At 36.5% G+C, this 13,868-nt stretch overlaps 2 protein-coding genes and 1 long non-coding RNA gene across 15 annotated transcripts; all 3 read left to right on the top strand.

Moving 5' to 3' along the window:
• The first annotated feature begins 354 nt into the window (after positions 1–354).
• On the top strand, positions 355–5,172 carry LOC104708858 (delta-1-pyrroline-5-carboxylate dehydrogenase 12A1, mitochondrial). 9 transcript variants are annotated; one of them, XM_087460927.1, is made up of 23 exons: positions 355–483; positions 599–692; positions 1,008–1,073; positions 1,235–1,299; positions 1,428–1,535; positions 1,623–1,682; positions 1,773–2,037; positions 2,116–2,169; positions 2,266–2,353; positions 2,463–2,530; positions 2,630–2,687; positions 2,793–2,849; positions 2,976–3,030; positions 3,148–3,198; positions 3,309–3,373; positions 3,464–3,505; positions 3,673–3,758; positions 3,847–3,902; positions 4,008–4,077; positions 4,198–4,271; positions 4,617–4,649; positions 4,855–4,897; positions 5,033–5,172. In XM_087460927.1, exons 4-9 carry the CDS (start codon positions 1,264–1,266, stop codon positions 2,268–2,270), a joined length of 528 nt encoding a protein of 175 aa, XP_087317053.1. In that variant the 5' UTR covers positions 355–483; positions 599–692; positions 1,008–1,073; positions 1,235–1,263; the 3' UTR covers positions 2,271–2,353; positions 2,463–2,530; positions 2,630–2,687; positions 2,793–2,849; positions 2,976–3,030; positions 3,148–3,198; positions 3,309–3,373; positions 3,464–3,505; positions 3,673–3,758; positions 3,847–3,902; positions 4,008–4,077; positions 4,198–4,271; positions 4,617–4,649; positions 4,855–4,897; positions 5,033–5,172. The 9 variants fall into 9 exon arrangements, with proteins under 9 accessions (XP_087317053.1, XP_087317051.1, XP_087317055.1 ...); XM_087460925.1 differs by lacking the exon at positions 5,033–5,172 and having other exon boundaries at positions 4,617–4,673; positions 4,817–4,898; XM_087460929.1 differs by lacking the exon at positions 5,033–5,172 and having other exon boundaries at positions 3,464–3,563; positions 4,617–4,673; positions 4,817–4,898.
• Positions 5,173–5,338: 166 nt separating this feature from the next.
• Positions 5,339–12,032, top strand: LOC147940582 (large ribosomal subunit protein uL4y). 5 transcript variants are annotated; one of them, XM_087460920.1, is made up of 17 exons: positions 5,339–5,382; positions 5,492–5,525; positions 5,672–5,744; positions 5,862–5,932; positions 6,049–6,120; positions 6,262–6,495; positions 6,637–6,762; positions 6,867–6,948; positions 7,054–7,114; positions 7,422–7,573; positions 7,686–7,836; positions 8,170–8,510; positions 8,601–8,759; positions 8,845–9,009; positions 9,192–9,343; positions 9,429–11,307; positions 11,754–12,032. In XM_087460920.1, exons 16-17 carry the CDS (start codon positions 10,198–10,200, stop codon positions 11,865–11,867), a joined length of 1,224 nt encoding a protein of 407 aa, XP_087317046.1. In that variant the 5' UTR covers positions 5,339–5,382; positions 5,492–5,525; positions 5,672–5,744; positions 5,862–5,932; positions 6,049–6,120; positions 6,262–6,495; positions 6,637–6,762; positions 6,867–6,948; positions 7,054–7,114; positions 7,422–7,573; positions 7,686–7,836; positions 8,170–8,510; positions 8,601–8,759; positions 8,845–9,009; positions 9,192–9,343; positions 9,429–10,197; the 3' UTR covers positions 11,868–12,032. The 5 variants fall into 5 exon arrangements, with proteins under 5 accessions (XP_087317046.1, XP_087317049.1, XP_087317050.1 ...); XM_087460923.1 differs by lacking the exon at positions 5,339–5,382 and having other exon boundaries at positions 8,184–8,510; XM_087460924.1 differs by lacking the exon at positions 5,339–5,382 and having other exon boundaries at positions 8,184–8,510; positions 9,141–9,343.
• A 594-nt stretch (positions 12,033–12,626) lies between these two features.
• On the top strand, positions 12,627–13,382 carry LOC147940581 (uncharacterized). The gene is made up of 2 exons (XR_015563619.1): positions 12,627–12,733; positions 13,167–13,382. It is a non-coding gene; the product is annotated as an uncharacterized LOC147940581 (long non-coding RNA).
• The last annotated feature ends 486 nt before the right edge of the window (positions 13,383–13,868 follow it).

Here is a 13,868-nt window from a genome sequence, read left to right as displayed (position 1 = left end):
AACCAAGGCAGATAAATCAAATTGAACCAAATCAGAGCTAAACCGAAAAAAAAGTCTTAAAATGTTGTCATCTATCACAAATGGGCTTCTCATAAAGCCCAATATAATTTAGCTGGGCTGCAAAGAAAAGATAAACCGACTCCAATTAATAACGTTAGTGAATTTCCTTTTTTTTTTGCTTTTAACGTTTCAGTTAAGTAATAATAATAATACACGCTCCACTCTCTGTCTAATACTTCTACAGTAATATCACAATCTTCATCTAACGGTTCAAAACAACAAATAGAAAAAAGGAAATAGTTAAGATTAAATCCTGACCGTCGGTCATAATATAGTCCTATATCTATAAATTGTATTTAACACACGCTCCACTCTCTGATACTTTCATCATCTTCTCTTTTTTCCTTCTCGGGTCTTCTTCGTTGATGGTGTGATCTTGCGCATCTTCATGAATTCTTCTTCTTCATCTTCTTCTAGGGTTTGGTATCTCTCTCTCTCTCTCAATTGCTTTTTATTTTCTTCAATGCTCTGTTATTCTTCTTCTTCTTCTTCTTCTAGGGTTTACTTAGTTTCTTCTTCTTCTTCTTCGTCTTTGCAGGTGTTTGTTTCGGAAGAGAATTTATGATCCCAATCATCGCTCGACGCTCCCCCCCCCCTCCCCACCGCTTCGTCTTGATCCGCCGCTGTCTAGGGTTTTGCTTGCTCTCTCTCTCTCTTTTTTGTTTTGTTTTTTCTGTAAAATTTTGTCACTCGTTTCCTCGGTTTCGTAAATAATAGCTTCTGATTTTTCACTTTAGGGTTTCTAATTTGAATTTCATGTTATTTTCACTTTGGGGTTTCTAATTCCTTCTGTTTCCTTTTTTTAGTTTGTTGATTTAAATTTGTATTAGTAGATGCTATGAATTGATTGATCGGTAATGTGGCTTTTTGATTGATCCTTGTCGTCAAGCTTTGATGAATGAGGGTTTATTAATTAATTGGGTAACTTCTGTGTGTGTGTTTTTCAGGAGGAATTGAAGGAATGGGATCAGTAGTGTCTCTTGCTCCTTGGTGATGCTAATGTAAAGATTACTGTAAGTTTTTTTTTTTCCAATGTTATATATTACTGTAGGGTAGTATTATTATTGTCTACGACTCTAGAAGGTTTGTTTAGCTACTGAAATTGTTGGAACAAAGTTACATGTTCACTTCTTCTATTGACATGTTATTTACTTGTCCTTTTTTGTTATTTCAGGTCATGGATGATGCTTTTAACTATCAGTGATGGCTTTGAGTGATTGTCCTCAGACGTTCTCATGGGTTCATGCTCTAAACATATCTCTTATATTTGTTTTTGAAATTTCACTTTGGTTTTGTGGTTTTTTTTTCCTACTAATTACATGTAGCTATTAACGAATACAACTTTGTTTGATGTAGGGTGGAAACAGAGGTTTGACTGCATGGGAGCCCTTCCATTGTATATCCCAGGACACCTCAAGGAGATTTTTGATGCAGATTATCCAAAGGAGATGCTTCGATTTATCTATTGTCACCAGGTGATTAAATTTTTCTGGCTCTCTCTGATATCTTTTTAACTAGTGCCTTGACTAGAATTCCTTACTGTTTTGTCCCTTAATTTACAGAGTGGGGATTACGCATTGAGAGAAAGAGCGTTTCAGATCGTACCAGCTGAAGCTTCTAAGGTAATCAAATTTTGTTGTTTTAAGCACAACTAGTTTTGATTTTAGATACTAACTAACATCTACGTATATTCCCCACGTTTTTGTTTGTAGATACTCGGAATCTTTGATTGGTCTGGAACCATCCCGTTGCTTCCTGAAACTGCTATTTGCATTTATGTTTGTAGATTTTTATGGGACTCTCTTCACATCTTTGTGGAGCCTTTCCTTGCAAGGTGGCCGTTAAACAAGCTTGTAAGAGAAAAGGCTCTTCGGGTGGCAATGGAACACGTTAATGATGAGGACGCAAATAGCAATTACATTGCTCGGTCGGTTATGTATCTGATTGATCGTTGTCTTCTCTGCGCTACATCTTCAGGTAGTGTTCTTCCTCTTGACCTATTTTTTCTTTCTTTCTATATAAGTGAAATTAAATACATCTGTCTCTTTAATGCAGACCGTCCAGGCACTGGGTTTAATGTGTGGGAGGGTTCGAACAGAGAAACATTAGGTTACTAACTGGTCTCTTGCCCTATATCTCTGTTGGTTTCTCATGTTACATCAGACTTGTCATGGTGCGTTTTTGCCATGTTATTGAATTTTGCAGGCTAACACAGTAATGTCCCTGATCTTCCTAGTGAGCTAGCATCTACGTTGGATCTTCAAATCGTAACAACATCAAACTGATTTTGAAGGTATGTATCGTAGGGTCTTTGACTCAGCAAGCTTCTTCCCTTAATGTCAGAACCTATTGCAAAGCTTCTTCATTTCTATCGTTCTTCTTTCCTTTGTTCTATGTTGCAGCCATTTGTGGACAGATTATCCCAGTGCCCGAAGCATGGTCTCCATAACCCTTTCAAATCTCCAGAGAGGTATGGTTTTGCTTGGTGCTTGATGAATTTTATACACTTCTTCTTGTTCGTTCTATATATGAAGATACTAAACTTATGTTCATGTTTTGTTTTATACAGATACCTTTTGTATGGAGATATCTCGACAAAGGCAGCTTAGATGCTCTCCTTACTTAAGGTAACACTTCGTAAGGACGTTAATTGTCTCTTCATCTTTCTTTTGAGTTAGCTTTTCGTTGGTTCTTTTGCTTTGTTATGATTTCTTCTTGTTCTGTGATTTCAGGTTTTCAACAGCTGATTTCAATAGGAGTTAATGGGTCTCAGGAATCGGAATTAAAAGGTTAGTTTACTTGTTACTACTAAACCTTGTTTTGCTATGGTTTTAATCTGAGTCTTCACGTTGGTTCTGTGGTTTTTTCCCATCTAATTGCATGTTAATATTTCCTTGTCGTTTTTGTAATTGCAGGTTTTGGATGATGCTTTGCGATGCTAAGGTTGATGAACATGGAATGCTAATGATGGTAACGTCATATATTACATCTCTATTATCTGTTCATGAATTTTCACTTTGGTTTTGTGGGTTTTTTTTCCCCTTCTTCTATTTACCTGTTATTTACTTGTCCTTTTTGTTATTTCAGGTTTTCAATGATGCTTTTATCAATCATGACTGTCCTCAGGCGTTCTCATGGGTTCATTGCTCTAAACACATCTCTTATATTTGTTTTTGAAATTTCACTTTGGTTTTGTGGATTTTTTTCCTTCTAACATGTTTATTTACTTGTCATTTTTGTTCTTTCAGGTTTTGGATGATGCATTTATCAATCAGTTATGGCTCTGGCTGATCTTCCTCTGGCGTTCTCATGGGTTCCTTGCTCTAAACGCATCTCTACTATTGTTTTATTTTATTTTCCCTTCTAATTACATGTTATTTACTTGTCGTTTTTGTTATTTCAGGTTTTGGATGCTAACGTTGATGAAGATGAAATGCTAACGATGGTAATGCTTTTACCCTGGTTCCTCGTTATCAGTTTCAATGATCCAATTATTGTTAGAGGTATTTGGTTAGGAATTCCCAAGTCTATTGTCTCCACAGGTTTTTTAGTTGAGCTAATTTATTTATTATCAACCTCCATTGTCTGATTTGTGTTTTTGTTTTTTTGCAGATTGAATCATTCCATACCTTTTGCTAGCGTAGATGCCGAGGAGCTATCTGGTGCTAATCCTGCTGAAGTACAGAGCTTTGCAGTAGGTTTTTGTGTTTACTTCTCAGATTGAATTTTGTATTTGGTGCTTATTACTAAAGTGCTGTGAGCTTTACTTTCCTGTTATGTTTATAGTGCAGGGAAAGTGGGTTGGATCTTCAAATCAAAACAAATTCGAACTGATTTGGAAGGTATGTATAGGTCTTTGACTCAGCAAGCTTCTTCCCTTAATGTCAGAACCTACTGCAAAGCTTCTCCATTTCGAACTTTCATCTTTCCTCTGTTCTGTGTTGCAGCCATTTGTGGACAGATTATCCCAGTGTCCGAAGCATGGTCTCCATAAACGCCTTTCAAATCTCCAGAGAGGTATGGTTTTGCTTGCTGCTGGATGATGAATTTTATCCATTTCTTCTTGTTGTGTTATTATTTCTCAGTTCGTTCGTTCTATATATGAAGATACTAAACTTTTGTTCCTGTTTTATACAGATGGGATTCTATACAGATACGTTTTCTATGGAGATATCTCGACAAAGGCAGCTCAGATGCTCTCCTTACTTAAGGTTACACTTTTTCATTGTCTCTTGATAGGTTATCCAAATAACGTGCATACTGATGAGGAATCAGAAGTAAAGGTTGATTTACTTGATACTTACTACTTAACCTTTGCTTTTGCTTAGTTAGGGTTTATTTGTTACTACTAAACCTTGTTTTACAGGATTTGATCTGCTTTTGTTCATTCTTAGTTAGGGTTGTTTTGGTTTTATTTTGCAGCCTAGGCTTGGTCACCGTTTAATTCCGGGTCTGATTTTGTAAGGATGTTAATTAAGTGAATCTTCTTTTCTTTTGTGATAGCTTTTCGTTGGTTCTTATGCTTATGATGATTTCTTCCTTTTTTGTGATTTCAGGTTTTCAAGAGCTGATTCAAAAGGAATTTATGGGTATGTGGAATCAGAATTAAAAAGGTTAGTTTACTTGTTACTTACTACTACTAAAACTTCTTTCTATTAAACCTTGTTTTGCTTAGCTATGTTGCAGATCAGGCTTAACAAATTGGTAGACTTTCACACCTCTTGCTCCTTTTTTATGCTTAGCTCTGTTGTTGCAGATAGGTTCCTCTTCAAGGATGTTGGGTTTATTTTGCAGACTTGGCTTGGTCACTGTTTAATCTCGGTTCTGATTTTGTAAGGTCGTTAATTGTCTCTTAATCTTTCTTTTGATTTAGCTTTTCGTTGGTTCTTTTTCTTTAATATGATATCTTCTTGTTATGTGATTTCAGGTTGGTTACGAGTTAACTTTTTCTGTTTGCTTCAACTGTTTTCAGGTTCATCCATCTCAATGTAGCTACTTGGCACACGAACTCATTGTTTGGTATCAGGGACAAGAAGTTTCAATGGTTTCTGGGTTAGGTGAAGGCACATCCCATAGAGCTCATTGCCAGCTAGGTTCTCCCATTACAGAGGTAATGACTGTGTTTGATATCTTACTCTCTGTCGTGAAGCTTATTGATCACATACTGACCTGTTTTTCACTACTGTTTCTTCAACTTGTATCACTCACTCTTTGGTTTGGTCTTTCAAATTCTCGATGCAGGTTATTGTTAATATTCATCCCACTGGATTGTAAATTCCTGTTTGAGCTTTCCGGTCTCCACATGCGCGCTACTATAACAATGTAAGTGACTTTTGTTTTCTTTTCTTTTTTTGCTTTACCACTTACTTTATTTTTGAATTTGTTGTCATCTTTCTTTGTCCTAAAGCACGATACTATTGCTTATTTGCAGGTCTTCCATGGCTGTAATGACCAAACTGATACTGGTATATTTATAATTGCAATCACTAATGATTATTTCATATACGATTAAACCCTTGTTTGTTTTCATGATTACAACTTGGTCCCTTCAATTAACAAATATTTTAAATTCATCCTTTTTTTTTATATTTTGGTATGTTTCTATTTGCAGGTGTATAGACGACGTAACGGTAACATGCTGCTGAATGGTTAAGGGATTTCTCATCAGCCACGAACATGATTAGGTTAGTCTGACTCTTATTTATCATTTTTCTTGATTAACTTGGTTCCCTTTAGCTGGTATTTCAAATGTGCTTTTTGACTAATCTAATCAGATTTTCTTTTCTTCTTTGCTGTTATAGGTGCATTTATCAGTTCTAGATGCTCATAGTGAGTCTTCCTTGAATAATATTGTGGAGGGTTCAAGACTGTGGTAAACAAGTCAATTTACTTTTAGTGTTTTAGCATCATGTTTTAGTCTTTACAACATAATTTTTAAACACAGTTTGGTTATGAGTTGGCTTTTTCTGTTTGGTTACATATTTTAAGTGCATTCATATGGTGTCCATATGACTCGATGTCCATAACACTCAGGCCCATCTAAGCTCTGCCATTACAAAGGTAACTCCGATTATAGTTGCTTTAAGTTGTGTTTAGATGTACCCAGATGAATACATATTGCTCTCTTTCATGTTTGATTTTGTTCTCTCTTAAATCACGACTCCTGAACTCTAAATATTTGTGTATGCTTTGTTTTTTCAGGTGGATATATTCAGCGATGATGGGGTTCGTACGATGAATATATTGATCAACTCCAAGGGCGAGGCTTTGTGCCAAAACTGTCACTTTACAACTAGTCCCACTTCAATTATAAAATATTTCAAATTCGTCTATTTTTGTACTTTATTTATACGTTGGTATGTTTCTAACTACAGGTGTATGTACGTAACGTGCAGAATGGTTCAAGGTTTTCTCATTCGCCAGATCTTGATTGAGGTTAGTTTGACTCTAATTTCACAGTCTTATTATATTAATTTTTACCTTTTTACCATTTATAATGATCAGTTGACCATATCCGTTTAATAGCAAATACAGCTGAGTGAGTGTTTTTTGTTGGTTATTGGTTATATTTTTTAGGTGATACTGGGAACAAGAGCTCAAAGTAATGAAAAGCTTCATTAATTTCTGGATGAGGTGAAGGCACAAACCCAAAGAGCTGAAGGTTGTTGAAGCTCATTGCCATCTAGCTCTACCATTACAAAGGTAACTCCGATTATCGTTGCTTTAAGTTGTGTTTTGATTTACCCAGATGAATACGAATTGCTCTCTCTTCATGTTTGCTTTTGCTCTGTCTTTTTTAATTCCAGGTGCATATATTCAGAGGTGATGCAGTCTTATGGTGAAATTTATTTGATCAACTTCGGCGTCAAGGCTTTGAGGGTTACAGTGGTAAGAGGAGTTTCTTATACCAAAACTGTCACTTTACAACCTTGCCCTCTTTAATTAGCAAATATTTCAAACTCGTCTCATTTCCTTTTACTTTGGTATATGCAGGTGTGTCTACCTAACATGTGGGATGGTTCAAGGTTTTTCCAGTCGCCAAATTTTGATTGAGGTTAGTATGAGTCTAATTTCACAGTCTAATAATATTAATCGTCACTTTTTTTACCAGTTACAAATATCATTTGTAATCATAACCTGTTCAATCAGTTGACGTGCTATCATTTTGCAAAAGGTGATAGCACGTCACGTAGTGGTTTCGTCTCTTCCATGGTATTTTATATTCTTTTGTTCTTCAAATAAGAACGTAAGAATATTGTTTGATTTGTTGACGGAATCAGAATATGAAGAGATTGATTGATGTGAATGGTTTGATTTGGTATGATGGTGTTGACTCTATCTTTGCTGTATAAAATGTATAGGTGCATTTTCAATGGAAATGAGTAACTGTTGGAAGATTTAGTTTAATCTGCTCAAGAAGGTGTTTTCGTAAATGTTATTTACTTTTATGGTGGAAGCTTCAAGAATTTCTGGTAAGTGGCGGGTCGATGTACTGCTGCGTATCAACTATCAGGTATAGTTAAATTTTAGTTTTCTAGCAATCATGTTCTAGTTTTTGTAACATAATTGTTCAACAGTACATTTTGATTATGAGTGAGCTTTTTCTGTTTGGTTGCGTTTTTTAGGTGCATCCACAGGGAACAAGAACTCTAAGTAACGAGAAGCTTCAATGGTTTCTAGATGAAATGAAGGCACATCCCAAAAGAGCCGAAGCTTGTCAGAGCTTATCGCCAACTAGACTCTACTTATCGCCAACTAGACTCTACTATTACCAAGGTAACTCCTTATCTATTTGAAAAAGCTTTAAATTTTGTATTAAAAAAAAAAAAGATTTCTCACGGGTTTTCATGCAAGTTTTTGTTTTAAAGTTGGATTATATAACTTTTTTAAGTTTTTAAAATTTTATATAATGAAAACTTGAGTAATAGATTTGCAAAACGTGTTAAAACTAACCGGATTTTGGATCTTGTTGATCATTAGAGATTCCACAAATTCAATTTGTTTAAGCTGTAAATCTTTAAATTCATGTGTCTCATGTTTGCTTTTGCTTCCTCTCTTAAATCAGGACTGTTGCGCTCTACATATGTGTGTATGTTTTGTTTATTCCAGGTGGATATATACAGATATGCTGCAGGTTTTATGGTGGAATACAGATATGATGAAATCCAGCGTCAAGGCGCAATCAGGGATCTGTGACAGGAAATCAGAATTTAAACATCTTGTTTGGTCAAGGAGATTTGTCCTACTTTTCCATGAACTATCAATGACTGGTGCTCCAATTTCAAATGGGTGACTTTACAAGACTTACCGTTTCAACATCGCATTTGCTTCAGAGAGTCGCAATTTCTACTGTGGTCAATATATGTAGGAAGCTTCCATCTGAGTCTCCCTCGCCTTTCATGGATGCTGTTCCTATATTATGTAATATTCTTCAATACGAAGATCGACAGGTCAGAATTTGTTTCTTTTGTTTCTTTTTTTCCGCTGAATCAAAAGAATTTCTGCGAGTATTTGATAGTATTTATGTGTCCTTTTTGCAGTTGGTTGAGAATGTGGCTATTTGCTTGACAAAAATAGCAGATCAAGTTAGTGAGTCACCTGAAATGTTGGATCAACTGTGTCGTCATGGACTAATTCATCAATCAACACATCTCTTAAACTTGAATAGCCGCACTACCCTGTCTCAACCTGTTTACAATGTACCTGAGATTTTCTTCTCCATTTGTTTGTCCTTTCTTTTCATTGCATAAATATAACATCTTGCACTTTTACTTTGGCTTGCAGGGTGTGATTGGATTGCCGAGAAAACTTTCTTCTGGTTCAACTTTAGCTTTCAGAACGTTATACGAACTTAACATTGGCTACAGATTAAAAGAAATCATGTCAACGTATGACATTTCTCATTCAGTGTCTTCTACACATGTTATCAATGCATGCACCTCCAATCAGGTTTGTGTTTTATTATTGATCACTTTTATATCTTTGGTTCTCCAACAGAGGGTCTTCTTTGCAAAATAGTCATGTAGCCAAATAACATTAAGTGGATGGAGTATATGTTAGTAAGCTGATTTTTTTTGAAGAATGCGGTGATATTGGGATTCATGTTGGTTGAAACCAAACGTACAATTCAGGTGCATGAAAAGTCTTGAAGTTGGTAATTGAGCTTCTTCCAGCTTCATCCGTTGAGGATAATCAGCTGGCATTGGAAAAGGAAAGTTTTCTTGTCAATCAGCCTGATCTTTTGCAACAATTTGGAACTGATATGGTTCCTGTTATGATTCAGGTTATTTCCGACATACAATTTTATTCTCTGATTATTTCTGATTATTTCCGACATACAATTTTATTCTGATTTTTTCCGATTTAAGGTAACCTCTCAGCCGTAAAGCCATAAACTTTAATGTCCTTTGAGCTTGGCAACACAATTAACGAAGCCACATGTTTCCAACGAAGAGGTCTGCTCCATCGTTGGAAAGATCTTATAAATCAGTCTTCAACATTGTTCGGGATACAAGCCTTGCGGATTTAAGTAGATTCAAGCTCCTAATGTCTATTGATATACAAACATTGCCGATTTAAGTATCTGCCAAACTCCCGATCCTATGAGAAGAACGTATAAATGTTCATCGTAGCAGGTGTTCTATGCTTTTTTTGGCTTAAAATAGTCCTAATCAAATAATGAGGAATTATTCATTAACCAGTGTCTGACCAAATTATTAGATAGAGACTATGCGACATATAAAGTCAAAGAGAAGAGACATCCACTAGACCACTAGAGTCCATGACTCCCATTGGTTTATAATAAGAGTTTGGTTTGGTAGAGAGAAGAGAGCTCATGAAATGAAGTAACGAAAGAAGATTAATTTCTTCTTAAATTAATTAATGTGGATTCACAAGGCCCAGTTCAGTTTTGTTATTCAACTAAATTTTAATCTACTTGTGAATTCTTTAAGACAGCTGTTATTGGACCATGGGACTTCAAATTCTGCTGGACATTATTGGGCCTTTCGGCCTTTTTATAATTCCACTTTCGCAAATTACGGGAATACCCTTTCAAGAAACCCTAAGTAGCTAATATGTGCTTTAAAAGCACACAGCCTCATTGGCAGACTCTCGTTACAGCCAAAAAAACTCAAAATGGTTGCTTCAGCCGCCGCACGACCCCTCATCTCCGTCCAAGGACTTGACGGTGACATGAGCACCGATCAATCCACCACCGTCACTTTACCCGACGTCATGACTGCTCCCGTTCGACCAGACATCGTCAACTTCGTCCACGCCCAGATGTCCAACAATAGCCGTCAGCCTTACGCAGTCTCCAAAAAGGCTGGTCACCAGACCTCCGCCGAGTCTTGGGGAACTGGAAGAGCCGTGTCTCGTATCCCTCGTGTCCCCGGTGGGGGAACTCACCGTGCCGGTCAAGCCGCGTTCGGAAACATGTGTCGTGGTGGTCGTATGTTTGCTCCGACTAAGATCTGGAGACGCTGGCACCGTCGCATCAATGTCAACATGAAGAGGCACGCGATTGTTTCTGCAATCGCCGCTACAGCTGTTCCGGCTCTTGTGATGGCTCGTGGTCACAAGATCGAGAATGTTCCTGAGATGCCTCTCGTTGTCAGTGACTCAGCTGAAGCCGTGGAGAAGACTTCGGCTGCGATCAAGGTTTTGAAGCAGATCGGTGCTTATGACGACGCCGAGAAAGCAAAGAACAGTATCGGAATCCGTCCTGGTAAGGGTAAAATGAGGAACCGTCGTTACATTTCTAGGAAAGGTCCTCTTGTAGTGTATGGAACCGAAGGATCCAAGATTGTGAAAGCTTTTAGGAATCTTCCTGGTGTTGAGCTTTGTCACGTTGAGAGGCTTAACTTGTTGAAGTTAGCTCCTGGTGGTCACTTAGGTAGGTTTGTGATTTGGACCAAGTCAGCTTTCGAGAAGCTTGAGTCGATCTATGGCTCATTCGAGAAGCCATCTGAGAAGAAGAAGGGTTACGTCTTGCCTCGTTCGAAGATGGTGAACGCTGATCTTGCTAGGATTATCAACTCTGATGAGGTACAGAGTGTGGTGAACCCGATTAAGAAGGATGCTAAGAGAGCTGTTCTTAAGAAGAACCCATTGAAGAACCTTAATGTGATGCTTAAGTTGAATCCTTATGCTAAGACTGCTAAGAGGATGTCTCTGTTGGCTGAAGCTCAAAGGGTTAAGTCTAAGAAGGAGAAGCTCGAGAAGAAGAGGAAGGTCGTCACTAAGGTAAACACAATGCTCTTATTTCTCTATGCCTGCCATTGCATCTGGTGATATGTAGCATATAAAATTCTGAGGCTTTTGATGTAGATTGTGTGTTTTCATTACTATACTACGCATGAAAGAAATTGAGTTTGAATCTGAGTCGGTTCCAGTTGAATAAGTCGTTTTTTTGCTATGCAGTCTATATACTATGTTGACCAAGGCATCTTCTGGAATACAATTTGGTTTTGTTTATTGATGTTGGAATGGTTCTTTGGTTTATTAAGATTGGTTTTGCAGAGAAACTCATGTTTTAGTGTCATGTCCATCATTAATCGAACATTATTGAGTTCATGTGTTTTACTCAAGTGTCCGCAGTTATCAATTGTTATTTTTGAAAAGTTTTATGATTTATAAACTCAAAGTTGTCTCCTTTCATTAACCTCTTATTGTTTTCTTGTTTACCGTAGGAGGAGGCACAAGCAATCAAAGCAGCAGGCAAGGCTTGGTACCAGACTATGATCTCAGACAGTGACTACACCGAGTTTGATAACTTCACCAAGTGGCTCGGTGCTAGTCAGTAATAATGCTTTCACCATCGCAATTTCTCTCATATTTAGGCAAAGATTTTGGTTATCTGTTTTATTATCTGCGTTTGTCTTGGATTTTTCTGGGATTTACTTTCGTGAGGTATTATGTTGTTGAGTTGGTAAGAGTATTTTTAAGAACAATGAACATGTTTTCAAACTCTTTTCCATCTCCCCCCCCCCCCCCCCCCCCCCCCAAAATGCCTTTACTCTCAGTTCAAACAATTGTACTGACTTGATAAGAACAAGCGAAACTTCCAAGTTATCGTGTACAACTAAATTACTTGTACGTAACATTGGGGCTTCAACACTTGTTTGGTAACACTACGCACCTTCCCTGTAAATTACGGGGATTCATTTGGATATTTCAATCTATCCGTCCAAAAAAAAGAAAAAAGTAGTATCTTAACAAAGCAGAGAGCCAGAGATTTTGTTTTAATTACTTGGAAATATGAATATCTTAACTTTCCGTAACTTTCCGTATAATTTGGTCAGATAACAACAACTTTCGTCTCTTCTTTCCTTATAAATTGCAAGGAAGCTACAGTTAGAATATTATGGAAGATTTTGTGTGTAATTATGGTACTTATCAATAATACTATTTTTAATCTAATCCATAATCTGGTCGATAGACACTTCTTTTCAACTTCTTTAACCAAAACGTCATTTAGATTAGTTGTCACGAAAAATCGGGTTCAACTTTATTGATATTTCATTTTACTTGTTTTAGAGATATTGCCTTTGATTTTCTCTTAAGAAAAAGATATATATACATAGTTTGGCTAAAATAAATTAATTTGACGTGTGGTTTATTGGGATATTTACGCAAAAGAGGCTTTGGTGGCCCAAAACTTTGAGATAAGGTACAATCGTCCGGACTATCGGTATTAGGCCTTTTTGTGGCAAACGCAATGACGATTATAGCCTTGTTTTTTCTACCTTCTTCTTCGCTCTTCTCACCCGACTATGGCTATTTTTTTTTGGTCGAATGCACCATCTTTGATCATGTGAACATCCTTAATCATGTGAATTTAGTGGATTTCAATCTATTTTACTTTGGATAAAGAAATCTAAACCCTAAGGGATACTATCTAGTGAACCCAAGGGCTCTAATCAATAATCGAATTTTGGATATTAATTGGAGAAGGTGAAAGAAATTTGTCGATTTAATCGGAGAAGATGATGTATCTTAACCAATTAACACATACCCAAGACAAAAGCTTTTAATTCTTCTTTTATTCTTTGTAATCGTTGATCAATTGAAATCTGATTTTTCTCCTAAAACCTTCAAATCAGAGATTACAATAAGAGAAAGAAGAAATAGATTCGCCAAGAAGCAGATGCGAAACGAGGAGAAGTCATGGTGCACCGGCTAAGCAAGGAGAAGTCACGGTGGTCGGCGGTCGGCAGTCACCAAATCTTCTCTTCTTCAAGTTACAACATCGTAAAAGCGAAAGATAGAATGATAATTGAAAGAGGTGATTTGGTATTTTTGATCAACCAAAAAGCCCTATTTCTGTAAGTATGGACTATAAGTCCTTAATCAATAAGAAAAAAAAAAAAAAAAAAAAAAAAAAAAAAAAAAAAAAAAAAAGCCTATTTCTATAATCAATCCCTAAAAAGTAAACGACTTAAAGAAAGAAAGCATTAACTTTGATACTTAGTAATAAAAAAGAAAAAAAAATCCAATGACCAAAACAAAGAAAAAAAAAAAGCCAAAAGAAGGAAGGGACTAATTAAGGCTATATTAATAATGAATTCCATAAAAATGAGTTAAATTGTGTAAGCTAGCAAAAAGCTTTTGGGATTTAATTGTATGGTTTAAAACTCTTAATAACGACACGTGTCGCACACAACCATACTCTGATCCCTAAAATCGGAAAACTGCAAAAATTTCACATCCGTTGGATCTTCCTTCATACCAATTTTAAAACCGTACGATCTAATCTTACGTAGTTCTCAGTGTGCTGGTCCGCAGAGGATAAAGTCTTAAAACAT

This window comes from Camelina sativa, chromosome 8, assembly GCF_030686135.1.
Source record: "Camelina sativa cultivar CO46 ecotype springtype chromosome 8, ASM3068613v1".
In the NCBI taxonomy this organism is placed as follows: domain Eukaryota; kingdom Viridiplantae; phylum Streptophyta; class Magnoliopsida; order Brassicales; family Brassicaceae; genus Camelina; species Camelina sativa.
Note: the sequence above shows the minus strand (reverse complement) of the source record. Positions and strands in the feature narration are given on the sequence as shown.

Coding starts and splice junctions, on each gene's coding strand:
- LOC104708858 (XM_087460927.1), top strand. CDS start 1,264: ATGGCTTTGAGTGATTGTCCTCAGACGTTCTCATGG. Junction 1,300..1,427: donor GTCCTCAGACGTTCTCATGG/GTTCATGCTCTA, acceptor GGGTGGAAACAG/AGGTTTGACTGCATGGGAGC. Junction 2,038..2,115: donor TCTCTGCGCTACATCTTCAG/GTAGTGTTCTTC, acceptor TCTTTAATGCAG/ACCGTCCAGGCACTGGGTTT.
- LOC147940582 (XM_087460920.1), top strand. CDS start 10,198: ATGGTTGCTTCAGCCGCCGCACGACCCCTCATCTCCGTCCAAGGACTT. Junction 11,308..11,753: donor AGAGGAAGGTCGTCACTAAG/GTAAACACAATG, acceptor TGTTTACCGTAG/GAGGAGGCACAAGCAATCAA.